At 52.9% G+C, this 20377-nt stretch overlaps 1 protein-coding gene across 1 annotated transcript in view; it reads left to right on the plus strand.

The window, feature by feature from the left end:
* LOC144600804 (hexokinase HKDC1-like) overlaps positions 1-20377 on the plus strand; it is a 76617-nt gene that overhangs the window by 17128 nt on the left and 39112 nt on the right. The window contains 8 exon segments of the mRNA XM_078412697.1: positions 1542-1698; positions 3967-4115; positions 6569-6688; positions 15718-15813; positions 16466-16565; positions 20119-20139; positions 20142-20228; positions 20231-20300. Of these exon segments, the coding sequence (XP_078268823.1) occupies positions 1542-1698; positions 3967-4115; positions 6569-6688; positions 15718-15813; positions 16466-16565; positions 20119-20139; positions 20142-20228; positions 20231-20300 (800 nt within the window).

Consider the following 20377-nt stretch of genomic DNA (forward strand, 5'->3'; position numbering starts at 1 on the left):
GGGATCGCTGGTCGGTCGGCACGGGCTAGTGGGCCGAAGGGCCATTTTCTCCAAACTAAATGAAATCGAACCAAACCAAAGCAAACGAAAACCAGTTATTCAGGTGCATCAGGTATGCTGGTATGTGCTTTGCTGGCAGTTGCTGTCCCTCTCTCTCCACCCCTCCCCCTTCCCAGTTCTCTGACCCGTCTCCGGCTACATTATATCACTGTTTATTCACAAAGTGCTGGAGTAACTCAGCAGGTCGGGCAGCATCTCGGGAGAGAAGGAATGGGTGACGTTTCGGGTCGAGACCCTTCTTCAGACTGATGTCAGCTTGTCAATTTTATTTGTATAGCACATTTAAAAACAACCCACGTTGACCAAAGTGCTGTACATCTGATTAGGTACTAAGGAAAAAAATGAAACATACAGTAGCACACAAACAGTTCACAGCGCCTCCTCAATGAGCCTCAAACGCTAGGGAGTAGAAATAGGTTTTGAGCCTGGACTTAAAGGAGTCGATGGAGGGGGCAGTTCTGATGGGGAGAGGGATGCTGTTCCACAGTTTAGGAGCTGCAACCGCAAAAGCGCGGTCACACCTGAGCTTAAGCCTAGACCGCGGGATAGTGAGTAGCCCCAAGTCGGCCGACCTGAGGGACCTGGAGTTAGAGAGGGGGGTTAGAAGATTTTTGATGTAGGGGAGGAATGTCCATTTAGGGCTTTATACGTGAATAGGAGGAGCTTGAAGTTGATTCTGTACCGTACAGGGAGCCAGTGGAGAGAGGCCAGAATCGGGGTGATGTGGTCCCTTTTACGGGTACCCGTCAGGAGTCTCGCTGCGGCGTTTTGGACCATTGCAGGCGGGACAGGGAAGATTGGCTGATCCCAGTGTATAGGGAGTTGCAGTAGTCTAGGCGAACGTTTAGACACGGGTGACGTGCCAGAACGCTGGGCGGCGCGGTGGCGCAGCTGATGGAGCTGCTGCCTCTTACAGCGCCAGAGTCCCGGGTTCGATCCCAACCTTGGGTGCTGCCGGTACGGAGTCTGCACCTTCTCCCCGTGACCGCATGGGTTTCTTCCGGGTGCTCCGGTTTCCTCCCACATCCCGGAGACGTGAGGGTTTGTAGGTTAATTGGCCCTCATGGAAAGTTGCCCCTAATGTGCAGGGGGTGGATGGGAAAGTGGGATAACGCAGAATTAGAGCAAACGGGTGATCGATGGTCGACGAGGACTGTGTGGGCCGAAGGGACAGTTTCCATGCTGTATCTCTCCTCTCCCCTCCCCTCCCCTCCTCTCCTCTCATCTCATCTCATCTCCTCTCATCTCTCCCCTCCCGCTTCCTCTCCTCTCCCCATCTCCCCCTCTCGCTCTCCCTTCCCCTCCCCTCTTCTTTCCTCATCTCTCCTCTTCTCTCCTCTCTTTCTCTCCCAGGCAGAGTGTCGAGAGTAAGGTGGGGGGGTTGTTGGGGGGGGGTCTGGTTGCGTTTGTGTGCGGGGGTAGAGAGTGATGAATAAACCGTGTGGACAGCCCTCTGGATGTAAACCCTCCTGGTGTCGCAGGTGGAACGCTTCCTGTACAACATGGAGCTCAGTACCGAGCAGCTACAAGACATCATGGCTCGATTTGACAAGGAGATGAAGAAGGGGCTTGCCGTGAAGAGCTCGTCGACGGTTAAGATGCTGCCGACCTACGTGAGATCAACCCCTGATGGGACAGGTACCACAGAGTGAAACTGCCGCCCGCGTTTAGTTTAGAGACACAGCGCGGAAACAGGCCCTTCGGCCCGCCGAGTCCGTACCGACCGGCGATCCCCGCACATTCACACCATCCTACACACGCCAGGGACAATTTTACCCTGGCACCAAGCCAGTTAATGTACAACCGACAAATCTGTACGTCCTTGGAGGAAACCGGAGATCCCGGAGAAAACCCACGCGGGTCTCGGGGAGAACGGACAAACTCCGCACAGGCAGCACCCGCAGTCGGGATCGAACCCGGGTCTCCGGCGCTGCAAGCGCTGTAAGGCGGCAGCTCTACCGTGACCACCCATGGATCTGCATTAGACCGCTGCCCCGTGCAAACTAGCTTGGAAGGGGCAGGGTCTCGCCACCCCCTTGAAGTTCCTTGAAGGTGGCATGACAGGTAGACGGGGTGGTCAAAAAGCCTTGCCTTCACATTGGCCTTCATCAGTCAGAGGACACACACAAAAAATCGGGAGTAACTCAGCGGGTCAGACAGCATCTCTGGAGAAAAGGAATAGGTGACGTTTCGGGTCAAGACCCTTCTTCAGACTGAGAGTCAGGGGAAAGAGAAACGAGAGATAAAGATGGCGATATAGAACAAATGAATAGTGTAAGAAAATAACTGCGGATGTTGGTACAAATCGAAGGTATTTATTCACAAAATGCTGGAGTAACTCAGCAGGTCAGGCAGCATCTCGGGAGAGAAGGAATGGGTGACGTTTCGGGTCGAGACCCTTCTTCAGACTGATGTTAAGTAAAGATGATAAAGGAAACAGGCCTTTGTCAGCTGTGGGCTAGGTGAAAGTGAGTTACAGACAATGAAACTCACCAGGACGACAGTGAAACTAGTACAATGACTCGGGTGGGGAAAGGACGGAGGGAGAGGGGATGCAAGGATTACTGGAAGTTAGAGAAATCAATATTCATACCGTTAGAAGTTGGAAGATCCTGTTGCAATTATGTAAGATGTTGGTGAGGCCGCATTTAGAGTATTGTGTAGGAAGGAACTGCAGATGCTGGTTTAAATCGAAGATAGATACAAAATGCTGGAGTAACTCAGCGGGACAGGCAGCATCTCTGGGGAGAAGGAATAGGTGACGTTTCGGGTTGAGACCCTTCCTCAGACTGTTGTCTTCAGTTCTGGGCACAGTGTGATGTGAGAGATGTTGTCAAGTTGGAAAGGGTGCAGAGAAGATTTACGAGGATGTTGCCAGGACTCGAGGTCTGGGCTAGAGGGAGAGGTTGAGCAGGCTGTGGGACTGTATTCCTTGGAGTGCAGGAGGATGGGAATTGATCTTATAGAGGTGTACAAAATCTTGAAGGGAATAGATCGGGTAGACGCACAGAGTCTCTTGCCCAGAGTAGGGGAATCGAGAACCAGAGGACATGGGTTTAATGTGAAGGGGAAAAGATTTAATACGGATCTGAATGATAACGTTTGCACACAAAAGCTGGTGGGTGTATGGAACAAACTTGCAGAGGGGGTAGTTGAGGCAGATACTATTGCAACGTTTAAGAGATATTTAGACAGGTACACATTTAGGGGGATATGGGCCAAACGCAGGCAAGTGGCACTAGTGTAGATGGTTGCTATTGAGGGCGTGCAGCGTAGGTTTACTAGGTTAATTCCCGGAATGGCGGGACTATCATATGTTGAAAGACTGGAGCGACTAGGCTTGTATACACTGGAATTTAGGATGAGAGGAGATCTTATCGAAACGTATAAGATTATTAAGGGGTTGGACACGTTAGAGGCAGGAAACAAGGGGCCACAGTTTAAGAATAAGGGGTAGGCCATTTAGAACTGAGACGAGAAAAAACCTTTTCAGTCAGAGAGTTGTGAATCTGTGGAATTCTCTGCCTCAGAAGGCAGTGGAGGCCAATTCTCTGAATGCATTCAAGAGATAGAGCTCTTAAGGGTAGCGGAGTCAGGGGGTACGGGGAGAAGGCAGGAACGGGGTACTGATTGAGAATGATCAGCCATGCTCACATTGGATGGCGGTGCTGGCTCGATGGGCCGAATGGCCTCCTCCTGCACCTATTGTCTACTGACATGTTGGTCGGCGTAGGCAAGTTGGGCTGTTTCCACACTGGGCTGTCCGGGCCGACCAGCGGCCACTGGCGTTACAGTTTTCAGGCTCCTACGCCTCCTTCCCGAAGTGAAGGGGTGAAGCGAGCGTATTAATGTGCATCGCATTGTCCCCCCGAGACTAAAGTCCGTCACCTTTGCGTCCTGTCCCAGAGAAGGGCGATTTCCTGGCGTTGGATTTAGGCGGCTCTCGGTTCGAGGTGCTGCGGGTCAAGGTGTCAGAAGACGGGCGGCAGCTGATACAGACGGAGAGGCAGATGTACCCGCTGACTGACCAGATGAAGCAGAGCAATGCCACCGAGGTAACCCCAGGCGCCCGACATTATCGTCACCAATACCTTATCGTCACTGGGGCGGTGAGATTCATTGCTTGCACACAGTGCACAAGTATGCAAAGAGTCGCCACCTAAAGGGCAAAGTTACAAAAGTATTCAATATAGTCCCGGTGGTTCCTCTTCCTTCTCCTCCACCCCCCCCCCCCCCCCCACCCACCCACCCAGTCCCTCTTTGTTCTCTGTGGCCTCCTCACGCCGGCTCCTCTCTGTTCCCTTATCCCTAATTTGCCTTTTGCTGAAACTAATACCACCATTACTGGATGGTTGATTCATGTCAGAAGGTCATAAGCGATAGGAGCAGAATTAGGCCATTTGGCCCATCATGTCTACTCCGCCATTCAATCATGGCTGATCTATCTCTCCCTCCTAACCCCATTCTCCTGCCTTCTCCCCATAACCCCCGACACCCGAACTGATCAAGAATCTATCTATCTCTGCCTCAAACATATCCACTGACTTGGCCTCCACGGCCTTCTGTGGCAAAAAATTCCACAGAGTCACCGCACTCTGACGAAAGAAATCCCCCCTCATCTCCTTCCTAAAGGAACGTCCTTCAATTCTGAGGCTATGACCTCTAGTCCTGGCGTCTCCCGCCAGTGGAAACATCCTCTCCACGTCCACTCAGTCCAGGCCTCTCACTTTCCCTCTCCCTTGCCGACGGTCCTCTCCCTGGCCAATGTCATAAGCGATAGGAGCAGAATTAGGCCATTTGGCCCATCGAGTCTACCCCACCATTCAATAATGTATCACTGGAATTCACTGGAATTTCGAAGGATGAGAGGGGATCTTATAGAAACATATAAAATTGTGATCGGACAGGCTAGATGCAGGAAAGATGGTCCCGATGTTGGGGGAGTCCAGAACCAGGGGGGCCACAGTTCAAGAACAAAGGGTAGGCCATTTAGGACTGACATGACAAACTTTTTCACCCAGAGAGTTGTGAATCTGTGGAAGTCTCTGCCACAGAAGGCAGTGGAGGCCACTTCACTGGATGTTTCCAAGGGCGAGTTAGGGCTAACGGAATCAAGGAATTTGGGGAAAAAAGCAGGAACGGGGCACTGATTTTGGGTGATCAGCCATGATCATATTGAATGGCGGTGCTAACTCGAAGGGCCGAATGGCCTACTCCTGCACCTGTTTTCTATGTTTCTATCTCCGCCTCCAAGCCCCATTCTCCTGCCTATCCAAGCCTTTCATCATTCCTCCCCCTCACCGACCGCCCTCTCCCTCTCTCTCGCCGACTGTTGGGTTCACGGGAGGTGGTCTTGGAGGGGGAGGATGCTCCTCAAACTGCCGAGCATCCTGGACAAATACGGCCCACCCCCCTCCACGACACACCGGTCAACCTGAGGAGCACCTTCAGCAACAGACTGGTTCCACCGAGATGCAGCACAGAACGCCACAGGAGATCCTTCTTCCCCGTGGCTATCTAACTGTACAAACCCTCCCCATTCTGTCGTGGGGTAGACTGAGACTGACTCCCCTCCCAACTCCCACCCCCCCCCCCCCCACCTTCCCCAAATCTTTGCCCATCCCCAATCCTTTCCACTCGTCACTTTAATTTCACGTTTCATGTATTTTGTGTTCTTTTGACTGTTGGCAGACCAATTTCCCTCCTGGGATAAATAAAGTTCTATCGTATCGTATCATATCATAGCGACCTCCCTCTCTCTCTCACCGACCTCCCCCTTCTCTCGCTGACGCTCCCCCCCCCCCCTCCCTCCCTCGCCAAGGCCAAAGGTGATAGGAACAGAATTAGGCCATTCGGCCAGTCGAGTCTACTCCGTCATTTAACAATGTACCTCTCCCTCCTGACCCTATTAGTTTAGTTTCGAGAAACAGCGCGGAAACAGGCCTTTCGGCCCACCGGGTCCGTGCTGACCACAGCAATCCCCGCACACTAACACTATCCTATATACATTTTTACATTTACCGAGCCAATTAACCTACTACATACCTGCACGTAAACCGAAGACACAGGAGATCGGAAGACCCAGGAGATCCTTCTTCCCTGTGGCTATCAAGCTGTGCAACTCCTCCCCCTTCTGTCGTGGGGTAGACTGAGACTGACTCCCACCCTCCCCTGTAATTGCCATTGAACAATGTACCTCTCCCTCCTAAACCCCATTAGTTTAGTTTAGAGACAGTTTAGAAAACCCACGCAGGTGAACGTACAAACTCCGTACAGAGACGAGCGCCCGCAGTCGGGATCGAACCCGGGTCTCCGGCGCTGCGTTCGCTGTGAGGCGGCAACTCTACCGCTGCGCCACCGTGACTGCCCGTGCTCCTGCCTGTCCAAGCCTTTCGTTATTCCTCCCCCTCACTGGCGCCCCCCCCCCCCCCCCTCGCTCTGGGCCGTGAGCCGTGAGCCGCTCAGCTCCACTGCCTGTGTCCTCTTTTTTCCGCCCCCCCCCCTGCAGTTGTTCAAATACGTCGCCGAATGCCTGGGGGACTTCATGGCCAAGCAGGATATAAAGAGCAAACGGTTTCCACTCGGATTCACCTTTTCCTTTCCCTGCAGACAAACCAAGTTGGACGAGGTGAGTGCCAGGTACATCCGCCAGTCCAGGCCAGTCCAGGCCAGTCCAGGCCAGGCCAGTCCAGGCCAGGCCAGGCCAGTCCAGGCCAGGCCAGGCCAGGCCAGTCCAGGCCAGGCCAGGCCAGGCCAGGCCAGGCCAGGCCAGGCCAGGCCAGGCCAGGCCAGAGCCGAGTCAGTTTTATTTGTATAGCACATTTAAAAACAACCCACCTTGACCAAAGTGCTGCACATCAGTTCAGGTACAAAGAAAACGAACATACAATGGCACACAAACATAACAGCACAAACCATCCCCACCCCCGGGCACTTCCCCCTGCAACCGCACGAGATGCAACACCTGTCCCTTTACCTCCCCCCTCAACTCCATCCAGGGACCCAAACAGTCCTTCCAGGTGAGACAGAGGTTCACCTGCACCTCCTCCAACCTCATCTATTGCATCCGCTGCTCCTGATGTCAGCTTATTTACATCGGCGAAACCAAGCGCCTGCGCTCGGTCCGCGTTGGCCAAACTGATCTCCCGGTGGCCGAGCACTTCAACTCCCCCTCCCATTCCCAGTCTGTCCTTTCTGTCATGGGCCTCCTCCAGTGCCATAGTGAGGCCCACCGGAAATTGGAGGAACAGCACCTCATATTTCGCCTGGGCAGCTTGCAGCCCGGCGGTATGAACGTCGACTTCTCCAACTTTAGATAGTTCCTCTGTCCCTCCCTTCCCCTCCCCCTTCCCAGATCTCCCTCTATCTTCCTGTCTCCACCTATATCCTTCCTTTGTCCCGCCCCCCTGACATCAGTCTGAAGAAGGGTCTCGACCCGAAATGTCGCCCATTCCTTCTCTCCCGAGATGCTGCCTGACCTGCTGAGTTACCCCATTACTCCTGCATTTTGTGAATAAATACCTTCGATATTGTACCAGCATCTGCAGTTATTTTCTTATATTTTCTTATATAACAGCTTCACAGCGCCCCCTCAGAGGGCCTCAAAAACGCTAGGGAGTAGAAATAGGTTTTGAGCCTGGACTTAAAGGAGTCGATGGAGGGGGCAGTTCTGATGGGGAGAGGGATGCTGTTCCACAGTCTAGGAGCTGCAACCGCAAAAGCGCGGTCACCCCTGAGCTTAAGCCTAGACCGCGGGATAGTCGGTAGCCCCAAGTCGGCCGACCTGAGGGACCTGGAGATAGAGTGGTGGGTTAGAAGATTTTTGATATGGGGGGTTGGGGGGCAATTGTATGCAAATAGGTCAAGGGTCCCGACCCCAAACCTCACCTTTCCTTTTCGTTTTTTGGAGATACAGCGCGGAAGCAGGTCCTTCGGCCCACCGGGTCCGTGCCGACCAGCGACCCCCCACACACTCGCGCCATCCTACACACACACACACGAGTGACAATTTGCATTTATACCAAGCCAAGTAACAGACAAGCCTGTACGTCTTTGGAGTGTGGGAGGGGAACCGAAGATCTCGCAGGTCGCGGGGAGAACGTGCAAACTCCGTACAGACAGCACCCGCAGTCAGGATGGAACCCGGGTGTCCGGCGCTGTGAGGCAGTTGCTTCTCCACTGCGCCACCGTGCCGTCTATCCATGGTTTCCAAAGATGCTGCCAGACCTGCTGAGTTACCCCAGCACTTTGCATCTTATTTGGTCCCCCCCCATTCATTGTAAAATGGACAGTCGGTGTTTAGTTTCATCCAAAGAGATGCTGGTACACAAGGTTTAAAAAACATACGTGTCACATAGCTTGGAAATGAAATACTTGAAATAACAATGAGGTTATCCACTTTGGTGGTAAGAATAGGAAGGCAGAGTATTATCTGAATGGTGTCAAGTTAGGAAAAGGGGAAGTACAACGAGATCTGGGTGTCCTGGTGCATCAGTCACTGAAAGGAAGCATGCAGGTACAGCAGGCAGTGAAGAAAGCCAATGGAATGTTGGCCTTCATAACAAGAGGAGTTGAGTACAGGAGCAAAGAGGTCCTTCTGCAGTTGTACAGGGCCCTAGTGAGACCGCACCTGGAGTACTGTGTGCAGTTTTGGTCTCCAAATTTGTGGAAGGATATTCTTGCTATTGAGGGCGTGCAGCGTAGGTTTACTAGGTTAATTCCCGGAATGGCGGGACTGTCATATGTTGAAAGGCTGGAGCGACTAGGCTTGTATACACAGGAATTTAGAAGGATGAGAGGAGATCTTATCGAAACGTATAAGATTATTAAGGGGTTGGACACGTTAGAGGCAGGAAACATGTTCCCAATCTTGGGGGAGTCCAGAATAAGGGGCCACAGTTTAAGAATAAGGGGTAGGCCATTTAGAACGGAGATGAGGAAAAACTTTTTCAGTCAGAGTGTTGTGAATCTGTGGAATTCTCTGCCTCAGAAGGCAGTGGAGGCCAATTCTCTGAATGCATTCAAGAGAGAGCTAGATAGAGATCTTAAGGATAGCGGAGTCAGGGGGTATGGGGAGAAGGCAGAAACGGGGTACTGATTGAGTATGATCAGCCATGACCACATTGAATGGCGGTGCTGACTCGAAGGGCCGAATGGCCTCCTCCTGCACCTATTGTCTATTGTCTCTAATGCCATTTACATTTCTAGAAGTGGCGGTACATAAGGTCAGAAGGTCAGAAGTGATAGCAGCAGAATTAGGCCTTTCGGCCCATCAAGTCTACTCCGCCATTCAATCATGGTTGATCTATCTCTCCCTCCTAACTCCATTCTCCTGCCTTCACCCCTGACACCCGCACTAATCAAGAATCTAACTATCTCTGTCTTAAAAATATCCATTGAATCGGCCTCTGCAGCTTTCTGTGGCAATGAATTCCACAGATTCACCCCCCCCCTCTGACTAAAGAAATTCCTCCTCATCCTCTTCCTAAAGGAACGTCCTTTAATTCTGAGGCTGTGACCTCTGGTCCTAGACACTCCCACTAGTGGAAACATCCTCTCCACATACACTCTATTTGGGCCTTTCACTATCTGCTTAGTTTCAATGAGGTCCCCCCTCCCCCTTCTCAACTCCAGCGAGTCCAGGCCCAGAGCCATCAAACAGTGCAGTACAGATCACCAATCAAACTTTGGTATCTATGAAATGGACCTTTTTCCGTCATCTAATCGGAAGGGTGTTAGGAAATCAAGGAATTGGGCAGCCTGGTTGGTCTTCACGGATTTAAAACGATTTGAAACCCGCTATCAGGCTGTGTAATGATCCTATGAGCAGGAAGGAACTGCAGATGCTGGTTTACATCGCAGATGTGCACAAAATGCTGGAGTAACTCAGCGGGTCAGGCAGCATCTCAGGAGAGAGGGAATGGGTGACGTTTCGGGTAGGATTGCAGGGTTCAGCTATTGGGTGGCACGGCGGTAGAGTTGCTGCCTCACAGCGCCAGAGACCCCGGGTTCCATCCTGACCGCAGGTGCTGTCTGTGCGGAGTTTGCACGTTCTCCCCGTGACCGCCTGGGTTCATTCTGGGTGCTCCGGTTTCCCCCCACGTCCCGAAGACCAGCGGGCTTGTAGGTGAATCGGGCTTCTGCAAATTGTCCCTAGCGTGCCGGACAGAACCAGTGTGCGGGTGATTGCAGGTCGGCATGTAGGCAAACGTCAAGTCAAGTTTATTTGTCACGTACATATACAAGACGTGCAGTGAAATGAAAGTGGCAGTGCCTGCGGATTGTGCTAGAACTACAAAGCAGAATAGGTGAAAAAAAAATGAACGCAAAAAATAACTTCATACAGTAAATTAAATTAGTCCCTGGTGATATGAGAGTTAACAGTCCTGATGGCCTGTGGGATGATACAAGGCCTTCTACGCCCGCACCTCCAGACTCAGGAACAGCTTCATCCCCAGGGCCACAGCTGCTGTGAACCGGTCCTGCTGAGCCGGATGGTCACATCGCACAGTGATCCGGCACAGACCTACTTGCACTTTATTCTGTCTTAAAACTGTTACAATCTGTTTCGTTGGGTTGTTGTTGTTTAAATTAATACTGACTAGTTAATTAAATTATTGCATCGTATGGGAGGCGCATTCCCAATCTCGTTGTACCCTTGTACAATGACAATAAAGATATTATGGCGAGTCCGAAACTTGTTGGTTGTAGAAGAAGTTTATTGCAGCCGCAATATTCGAATACAGAGTTAAACAACAAGGTAAAGGACAACCATCACAAACTTACTGTCTCTCTTGAAGACTTCGCCGAACTACTAAATCGGGCGCCAAACGCGCACATGACATCGCTGGCCAATCAGCGATGTCGCTCCCTGGACCAATCCCCATGGTCGCGTTCCCACGTGACCTCGCTGGCCAATCCGAGGGTTCGACGACCTGGACCATTCTCTATGGTCGCTACATGACCCCCCCCAGAACCCGAGGTGCGGAACCTAGCAGGGAGCCGGATTTCGCGACCATAACGAGTACGGAGAGGGACAGCCTGAACCACAGGAGCCGGGGGTTCCGGACTTGGCGGAACAGCCGCAACGGGAGGTCCTGGAGGAACTACCGGAACGGGGGGTCCTGGAGGAACTGCCGGAACGGGGGGTCCTGGAGGAACTGTCGGAACGGGGGGTCCTGGACTGAGCGGAACTAACGGAGGTTGGCCTCTCCTAGGGGTTTGACCGACCAGGACTGGTTGATCCGGATCCACATGGGCCGGTTTGAGCCGGGACACCGAGACGAGCTCACTCTTGCCGCACATGTCTAAGGTGAAGGTAGCCGTTCCCTTACGCAAAACCCGGAACGGCCCTTGATAGACCCTCTGCAACGGGGCGCGATGGGAATCTTTTCGCAGAAAAACGAAATCACAGTCCTTCAGGGAAGACGGTTCATGTACCATGGGACACCCATGATGTGAAGTCGGAACTGGAGCCAGGGAGCCCACCCGTTCCCGGAGAGATGCTAACACTGATGGGACTGTAGGCAGCTGGTCTGAAGGGTCCGGAAACAGATCTCCGGGTACTCGAAGTGTCGAGCCATATACTAGCTCTGCGGACGACGCACCGAGATCTAGCTTAGGAGCAGTCCAGATGCCCAAAAGAACCCAAGGGAGCTGGTCTACCCAGTCCGGGCCTTCAAGCCTTGCACTAAGGGACGCCTTAAGTTGGCGGTGGAACCTTTCTACGAGTCCATTTGCCTGGGGGTGATATGCAGTCGTGGGTTGTAACTTGGACCCGTACAGTTCTGCCAGCGCGGCCCAGAGGGACGAAGTGAACTGAGGCCCTCTGTCAGTGGTAATAACTGCCGGGACCCCGAAACGAGCTACCCAATGAAGGGCCAAAGTCCTAGCACAAGACGCTGACGAAATATCAAACAATGGGAAAGCCTCTGGCCACCGTGAGGAGGTGGGTGTAGCCCCGGGAGGAAGGCAAAGGCCCGACCAAATCCACGTGGATGTGGAAAAAACGAACAGCCGGGACCTCGAAATCCTGTACGGGGGGCTGGACGTGGCGCTGGACTTTAGCGGTCTGACAGGGCACGCAGGAACGTGCCCACCCCGCTACCTGTTTCCGTAGGCCATGCCAGACAAACCTCGCTGCTACCAAGGCAGAGGTGGAGCGGATGGACGGTTGCGCCAGCCCATGAATGGCATCGAAAACCCGGCGCTGAAGGGAGGGCGGTACTACCGGCCTGGGACGGGGAAGAGAAACATCGCACCAGACTTTCGTGCCCTCCGACCCGCAAGCTACCTGGGCCAACTTCAATCCCGAAGTGGTGGACCGGTAAGCCGAAACGGTATCCGCTAGAAGCTGTGGCTCCGCAAGCTCCTGGGGATCCACTTCGCAGTCCACCGCCGAAATAGGGGGAAAAGCAGGTCTAGACAGGGCGTCAGCAACGGCATTAAGCTTACCCGCGACATGACGGACATCGGTGGTAAATTCGGAGATAGCACTTAGGTGCCGCTGCTGGCGGGCCGACCATGGGTCAGACAATTTCAAAAAAGCAAATGTTAATGGCTTGTGGTCCGTAAATGCCACAAATGGGCGGCCCTCGAGGAAGTACCTGAAATGACGAACAGCTAAATAGAGAGCTAGAAGCTCTCGGTCAAATGCGCTATACTTCAGCTCGGCTGAATTTAGTTGCCGGCTGAAACACGCTAAAGGCTGCCAATGGCCACCGACCTGCTGCTCCAGAACCCCGCCCACCGCCACGTCAGAGGCGTCAACCGTCAGGGCCGTGGGGGCGGAGGGGCTCGGATGGACCAACATGGTGGCGTCTGCCAAGGCTGCCTTAGCTGCTGTAAAAGCCGACTCTGCGGTCGGGGACCACATCAACTCTACCGGATTCCCTGCAAGGCATTGGAAAAGTGGGCGCATGACTCGCGCCGCTGCCGGAACGAACCTATGGTAGAAATTAACCATGCCTACGAACTCCTGTAGCCCTTTTACCGTGGTGGGCCTGGGAAATGCCCGGATAGCCTCCACCTTCTCGGGCAAAGGGGAGGCGCCGGCAGGGGTAATTCTGTGCCCTAGAAAATCAAGAGCAGGAAGGCCGAATTGACATTTGGAGGGTTGGATAATGAGCCCGTGGTCTTGGAGCCGCTGGAACACGGTCCGCAAATGGGCCTGGTGTTCCTGCACTGAGGGGCTGGCGACCAGGATGTCGTCTAAATAAATAAACAAAAAGGGTAAACCCCGGCCCACGCGGTCCATCAGTCGCTGGAAAGCCTGTGCCGCGTTCTTTAAACCGAAAGGCATACGCAACCATTCAAACAACCCGAACGGAGTAATTGTTGCAGTTTTCTGTATGTCCTCCGGTCGCACCGGAATCTGATGGTATCCTCGCACCAAATCGATTTTGGAAAACACCACCGCTCCTTCCAGCCCAGATGAAAAATCCTGTAGGTGCGGTATGGGGTAGCGATCAGCCGTGGTGACAGCATTGAGACGCCGATAATCGCCACATGGTCTCCACCCCCCAGATGCCTTGGAGACCATGTGTAACGGCGAGGCCCACGGGCTGTCAGACTGACGGACAATTCCCATTTCCTCCATCTTCCTGAACTCCGCCCGTGCCACCACCAGTTTGTCTGGCGGTAGTCTCCTGGCCCGAGCGAAAACGGGAGGGCCTTCGGTGCGGATGTGATGGACCACGCCGTGCTTAGCCGAAGGCGTGTCAAAACGTTGGATGAGCAGCTCTGGAAACTCTGCCAGAATCGCAGCATACGAGTCGGGGGCCGCGACGACGGCCTGGACAGTAGGGCTGGGCGAGGAGGCGATTGTCGGAGCGACGTGCTCATCTTCGGCGGAGGGTCGGAGGTCGTTACCGCGGACATCAGGAACCAGTGAAAAAGCCCAGAGAAAATCTGCGCCCAGGATCGCTTGTTTGACGTCGGCGATGATGAATGGCCATTCGTACGTGCGGAGGCCTAACACAAGGGACATCTTCCGTGTACCGAAAGTGCGAATTGGGCTGCCATTAACCGCGATGAGGGTGGGACCTGTCTTACCCGATCTGGTTTCGAGGTCGGTCGGCGGCACTATGCTGACGATGGCTCCCGTGTCTACCAAAAATTCTGTGTCCGTGAATCGATCATGGACATAGAGGCGCCGGTTCTGGCCAATCGTAACTGCCCCTATGTACGATCGGCCGAGGCATTTCCCGCGAAGGTACAAGGCAAACGGCAGTTGCGGGATTCGTTACCCCATCGTAGGTGATAATAGCACCAGCCGCGCTTGTGCGGATCTTTTTGGCGGGCTTTCGGAGAATTGGCGGGAGACGTGGCGCCATCTTGCCGTCGCTGTGGCGTGGTCACTGATGTCGAGATCTTGTTGATCGAACCACTTGCCTTGTTTTTTGCCGCTATGAGCGCGTCCGCTTTCGCTGCATATGCTTCGGGGTCCTTAAAAGAACAATCCGTGAGCAGCAGTCGGACATCCTCGGGAAGTCTCTCGCGGAATGCCTGTTCGAACATAGGGCAATCCGTATGCTCACCGGCTAGCATCATCATTTCGGACATGAGGACGGAAGGCAGTTGGTCTCCAAGATCCGGTAGGTGCAGAAGTCTTGCCGCACCACCATGCTTATTAAACCCGAAGATTCGCAGTAATACTTTCTTCATGGCCTCGTACTTGTTTTCCGCAGGTGGATTCACGATGAACCGCATCACGCGCTTGGTTGTGTCCGGCGATAGAGCGCTGACGAGGTAGTAGTACATCGTGGATTCGTCCGACACCTTCTTTATATGAAACTGAGCTTCGTTGTGGATAAACCAAGCTTGCGGTGCGTGCGTCCAAAACAACGGAAGATGAACGCTTGCCGCGCTTGACTCCGGTGTGCCCGGCGCGGTCATCGTCAACGAGGCGTCGGGTTCCTGCTTAGTCGGTGATCGTCCAGATCACGTCGGGGTCACCAATATGGCGAGTCCGAAACTTGTTGGTTGTAGAAGAAGTTTATTGCAGCCGCAATATTCGAATACAGAGTTAAACAACAAGGTAAAGGACAACCATCACAAACTTACTGTCTCTCTTGAAGACTTCGCCGAACTACTAAATCGGGCGCCAAACGCGCACATGACATCGCTGGCCAATCAGCGATGTCGCTCCCTGGACCAATCCCCATGGTCGCGTTCCCACGTGACCTCGCTGGCCAATCCGAGGGTTCGACGACCTGGACCATTCTCTATGGTCGCTACAATATATTGTATTGTATTGTATTGTAAGAAACTCCGTCTCATCCTGTTTCTGTGCTGGTTCTCCAGAGATGCTTTTTATTCACAAAATGCTGGAGTAACTCAGCAGGTCGGGCAGCATCTCGGGAGAGAAGGAATGGGTGACGTTTCGGGTCGAGACCCTTCTTCAGACACATCAGGCTGAAGAAGGGTCTCGACCCGAAACGCCACCCATTCCTTCTCTCCCTAGATGCTGCCTGACCTGCTGAGTTACTCCAGCATTTTGTGAATAAATCGATTTGTACCAGCATCTGCAGTTATTTTCTTATATCTCCAGAGATGCTGCCTGATCCGCTGAGCGACTCCAGAATTTTTTGTGTCGATCTGAATTTTAAAACAAATCCACGTCAAGTAATTGACAATTTGTTATTTTTGTTGTTGTAGGCTTTTCTCGTTTCCTGGGACAAGGGATTCAATGTCAAAGGAACTGAAGGAGAAAATGTGATCGGACTGTTACGTAAAGCATTTGAGCAACAGCAGGTGACTTAAAATTAAAACCAAAATCTCCGTGACACTCGGTGCCTTCGGTGTTTGGAGAGAGCGCTGGATTAGACAATAGACAATAGACAATAGGTGCAGGAGGAGGCCATTCGGCCCTTCGAGCCAGCACCGCCATTCAATGTGATCATGGCTAATCATTCTCAATCAGTACCCCGTTCCTGCCTTCTCCCCATACCCCCTGACTCCGCTATCCTTAAGAGCTCTATCTAGCTCTCTCTTGAAAGCATTCAGAGAATTGGCCTCCACTGCCTTCTGAGGCAGAGAATTCTACAGATTCACAACTCTCTGACTGAAAAAGGTTTTTCCTCATCTCCGTTCTAAATGGCCTACCCCTTATTCTTAAACTGTGGCCCCTTATTCTGGACTCCCCCAACATTGGGAACATGTTTCCTGCCTCTAACGTGTCCAACCCCTTAATAATCTTATACATTTCGATAAGATCTCCTCTCATCCTTCTAAATTTCAGTGTATACAAGCCTAGTCGCTCCAGTCTGTCAACGTATGACAGTCCCGCCATTCCGGGAATTATCCTAGTAAACCTATGCTGCACGCCCTCAGGTCGAGCCACTCATTCCTGGGATCATTCTTGCGATTCGTTCATGTCTTTATCTATCGATTTTTGACTTATTAGGTCAATAACGTGGACGTGCTAGCCCTGGTGAACGACACGGTGGCGACCATGATGTCCGGTGGATTTGACGACCCCTACTGTGAAGTTGGCGTGATCGTAGGTAAATAGGAACTTAGAATCATAGTAAATAAGTGCAGGAGTAGGCCGATCGGCCCACCGAGCCAGCACCGCCATTCAATATGATCAAGGCTGATCATCCAGAAACAGTACCCCGTTCCTGCTTTCTCCCCCATAACCCTTGATTCCTTTAGCCCTGAGAGCTAAATCTAACTAAGGCACGGTGGCGCAGCGGTAGAGTTGCTGCCTTACAGCGAATGCAGCGCCGGAGACTCAGGTTCGATCCTGACTACGGGTGCCGTCTGTACGGAGTTTGTACGTTCTCCCCGTGACCTGCGTGGGTTTTCTCCGAGATCTTCGGTTTCCTCCCACACTCCAAAGACGTACAAGTATGTAGGTTAATTAACTGGGTAAATGTAAAAATTGTCCCTAGTGTGTGTAGGATAGTGTTAATGTGCGGGGATCGCTGGGCGGTGCGGACTCGGTGGGCCGAAGGGCCTGTTTCCACGCTGTATCTCTAAATCTAACACTCTCTTGAAAACATCCAGTGAATTGGCTTCCACTGCCTTCTGTGGCAGAGAATTCCACAGATTCACAACTCTCTGGGTGAAAAAGCTTTTCCTCATCTCAGTCCTAAATGGCCAACCCCTTATTCTTAAACTGTGAATCCTGGTTCTGGACTCCCCCCCAACATCGGGAACATTTTTCCAGCATCTAGCCCGTCCAATCCCTTAAGAATTCTATATGTTTCTATAAGATCCCTCTCATCCATCTAAATTCCGGTGAATATAAGCCCAGTCGATCCATTCTTTCATCATATGTCAGACCCGCCATCCCGGGAATTAACCTGGTGAACCCACGCTGCACTCCCTCAATAGCAAGAATGTCCTTCCTCAAATTAGGAGACCAAAACTGCACACAATACTCCATTATGTGGCCTCACCAGGGCCCTGTACAGCTGCAGTAGGACCTCCTTGCTCCTAAACTCAAATCTTCCCAAGGGCATGCGGGCTTGTAGGTTAGGTGATGGCTCGAAGGGCCAAATGGCCTCCACCTGCACCTATTTTCTATGTTAATTGGCTTCTTCTGTAAGCTGTCCCTCGTGTGTAGGATAGACCTAGTTTACGGGTGATCCAGGCTGTATCTCTAAACTAAACCAAACTAAGGCGACGTTTCGACTCGGGACCCTTCTACCGACTGGTCCCAACTGACAAAGGACGACGACCTAGAACGTTGCCTATCCATGTTCTCCGGCGATGCTGCCTGACCGACCGGGTAGATCGGGAGAAGATGCACAGAATCTATTGCCCAGAGCAGGTGAATCGAGGACCAGAGGGCCCAGGTTCAAGGTGAAGGGCAAAAGATTTAATAGGAAACCGAGGGGTAACTCTTTCACACAAAGGGTGGTGGGTGTATGATACTATGCTGCCAGAGGAGGTAGTTGAGGCTGGGACTATCCCAACCTTTGAGAAACAGTTGGACAGGTACATGGATAGGACAGGTGTTGTGAGACAAGTGAGAAAGAGCAGGCAGGCGGGACTAGTGTAGCTGGGACATTGTTGGCCGGTGTGGGCAAGTTGGGCCGTAGGGCCTGTTTCCACACTGTGTCACTCTACGACTCTATGACCCCGCTGAGTTATTCCAACACTTTGTGTCTTTAATTGACGAACAATAACTGCTGTCAGATGGTGCTGCTGGTGACACCTTCTCCATTACCGTAGACTGGAGGGTGAAACCCACAATTTGGATGTGTTGTATACCTGTTCAAGTTCAAGAGAGAGCTAGATGGAGCTCTTAAGGATAGCGGAGTCAGGGGGTATGGGGAGAAGGCAGGAATGGGGTACTGATTGAGAATGATCAGCCACGATCACACTGAATGGCGGTGCTGGCTCGCAGGGCCGAATGGCCTCCTCCTGCACCTATTGTCTATTGTCTATAAGTTCAAGCTCAAAAACACCTTATTTGTCCCCGTGGGGCGATTTACAAAGGCACGTAGAGTAGAACAAAAACTATTGGGTGGGGGGGGGTGGGGAATTAGCAGGGTGAGCAGCAGGACTGGGGCGGTTGGGAGTTGAGGAGCTCAACAGCCTTGGGGACAAAGGTTGCCCTTCTCCTCTGTGTCCCACAGCCTGGGCAGCGAGGCCGGCGCCACTCAAACGCAGAGGACAGGACGCGTGAGGGGTCTTGTAAAATCCTGCCAGCTGACCTCAGCATCCGCTGGTCGCGCAGGGCGGAGAGAGAGGGCTCTTGACAGGGAGTCCGATCATTTTGGAACAGACTTTGGATGTGCTCTGCAGGCGGTTTCTGTTCTGAAGGCTGACGGAGGGTGGAGGAGAACACGATGGCGCTCTCAGTGAAGGAGTAGGAACAGTGCTATGGGGACGTCCCTGCTGACCCCGAAGGTTGCTGAGCTTCCTCAGGAGATACTGCCGCTGCTGGCATTTCCTGAGGTACACCCTCTGCGGTTGGAGGCAAATTTCAGCAGGCGGTCGAAGATTGTTTGTACGTTTGATTGAACGGGTTCGTAAGTCGTAGGTATTTATTCACAAAATGCTGGAGTAACTCAGCGGGTCAGGCAGCATCTCGGGAGAGAAGGAATGGGTGACGTTTCGGGTCGAGACCCTTCTTCAGACTGATGTCAGGGGGGGCGGGACAAAGGAAGGATATGGGTGGAGACAGGAAGATAGAGGGAGATCTGGGAAGGGGGAGGGGAAGAGAGGGACAGAGGAACTATCTAAAGTTGGAGAAGTCGATGTTCATACCGCTGGGCTGCAAGCTGCCCAGGCGAAATATGAGGTGCTGTTCCTCCAATTTCCGGTGGGCCTCACTATGGCACTGGAGGAGGCCCATGACAGAAAGGTCAGACTGGGAATGGGAGGGGGAGTTGAAGTGCTCAGCCACCGGGAGATCAGTTTGGTTAATGCGGACCGAGCGCAGGTGTTCAGCGAAGCGATCGTCGAGCCTGCGCTTGGTTTCGCCGATGTAAATAAGTTGACATCTAGAGCAGCGGATGCAATAGATGAGGTTGGAGGAGGTGCAGGTGAACCTCTGTCTCACTTGGAAAGACTGTTTGGGTCCTTGGTTGGAGTTGAGGGGGGAGGTAAAGGGACAGTGTTGCATCTCGTGCGGTTGCAGGGGAAAGTGCCCCGGGGTAGGGGCGGTTTGGGTAGGAAGGGACGAGTGGACCAGGAGTTACGGAGGGAACGGTCTCTGCGGAAGGCAGAGAGGGGAGGGGATGGGAAGGTATGGCCAGTGGTGGGGTCCCGTTGTAGGTGACGGAAATGTTGGCGGATGATTCGTTGGATCCGCTGGCTGGTGGGGTGGAAGGTGAGAACGAGGGGGATTCTGTCCTTGTTGCGAGTGGGGGGGGGGGGAGGGGGAGCAAGAGCGGAGCTGCGGGATGTAGAAGAGACCCTAGTGAGAGCCTCATCTATAATGAGGAGGGGAAGCCCCGTTTCCTGAAGAACGAGGACAAGGAAGTCGTAGGAGCGGAGCTGGGGCCGGCGCCGGCGTTTTTTTAGCTCGCTAAGCGTTTCCGTCGGCCCGCTGGCAAAGTAGGGAGGTCGCACTGAATTGCCCCTTCTGCTGCGGTGCAGGTACCGGGACCAACGCTTGCTACATGAGGAGCTGAGCAACATCGAAGAGGTCGAGGACAACGAGGGACGTATGTGCATCAACACCGAGTGGGGAGCGTTTGGCAACGACGGAGTATTGGAGATGTTCGGACCGAATTCGACCGGGAGTTGGACTCAAACAGTGTCAATCCGGGCAAACAGTTGTAAGCCTTTCCGAGTCCTTCGCTCCGATTACCGTCTCTTTCCGAAACGCGGGTCACTGTTTACATGTGTAGTTCAG

This window comes from Rhinoraja longicauda, chromosome 16, assembly GCF_053455715.1.
Source record: "Rhinoraja longicauda isolate Sanriku21f chromosome 16, sRhiLon1.1, whole genome shotgun sequence".
Taxonomy (NCBI): domain Eukaryota; kingdom Metazoa; phylum Chordata; class Chondrichthyes; order Rajiformes; family Arhynchobatidae; genus Rhinoraja; species Rhinoraja longicauda.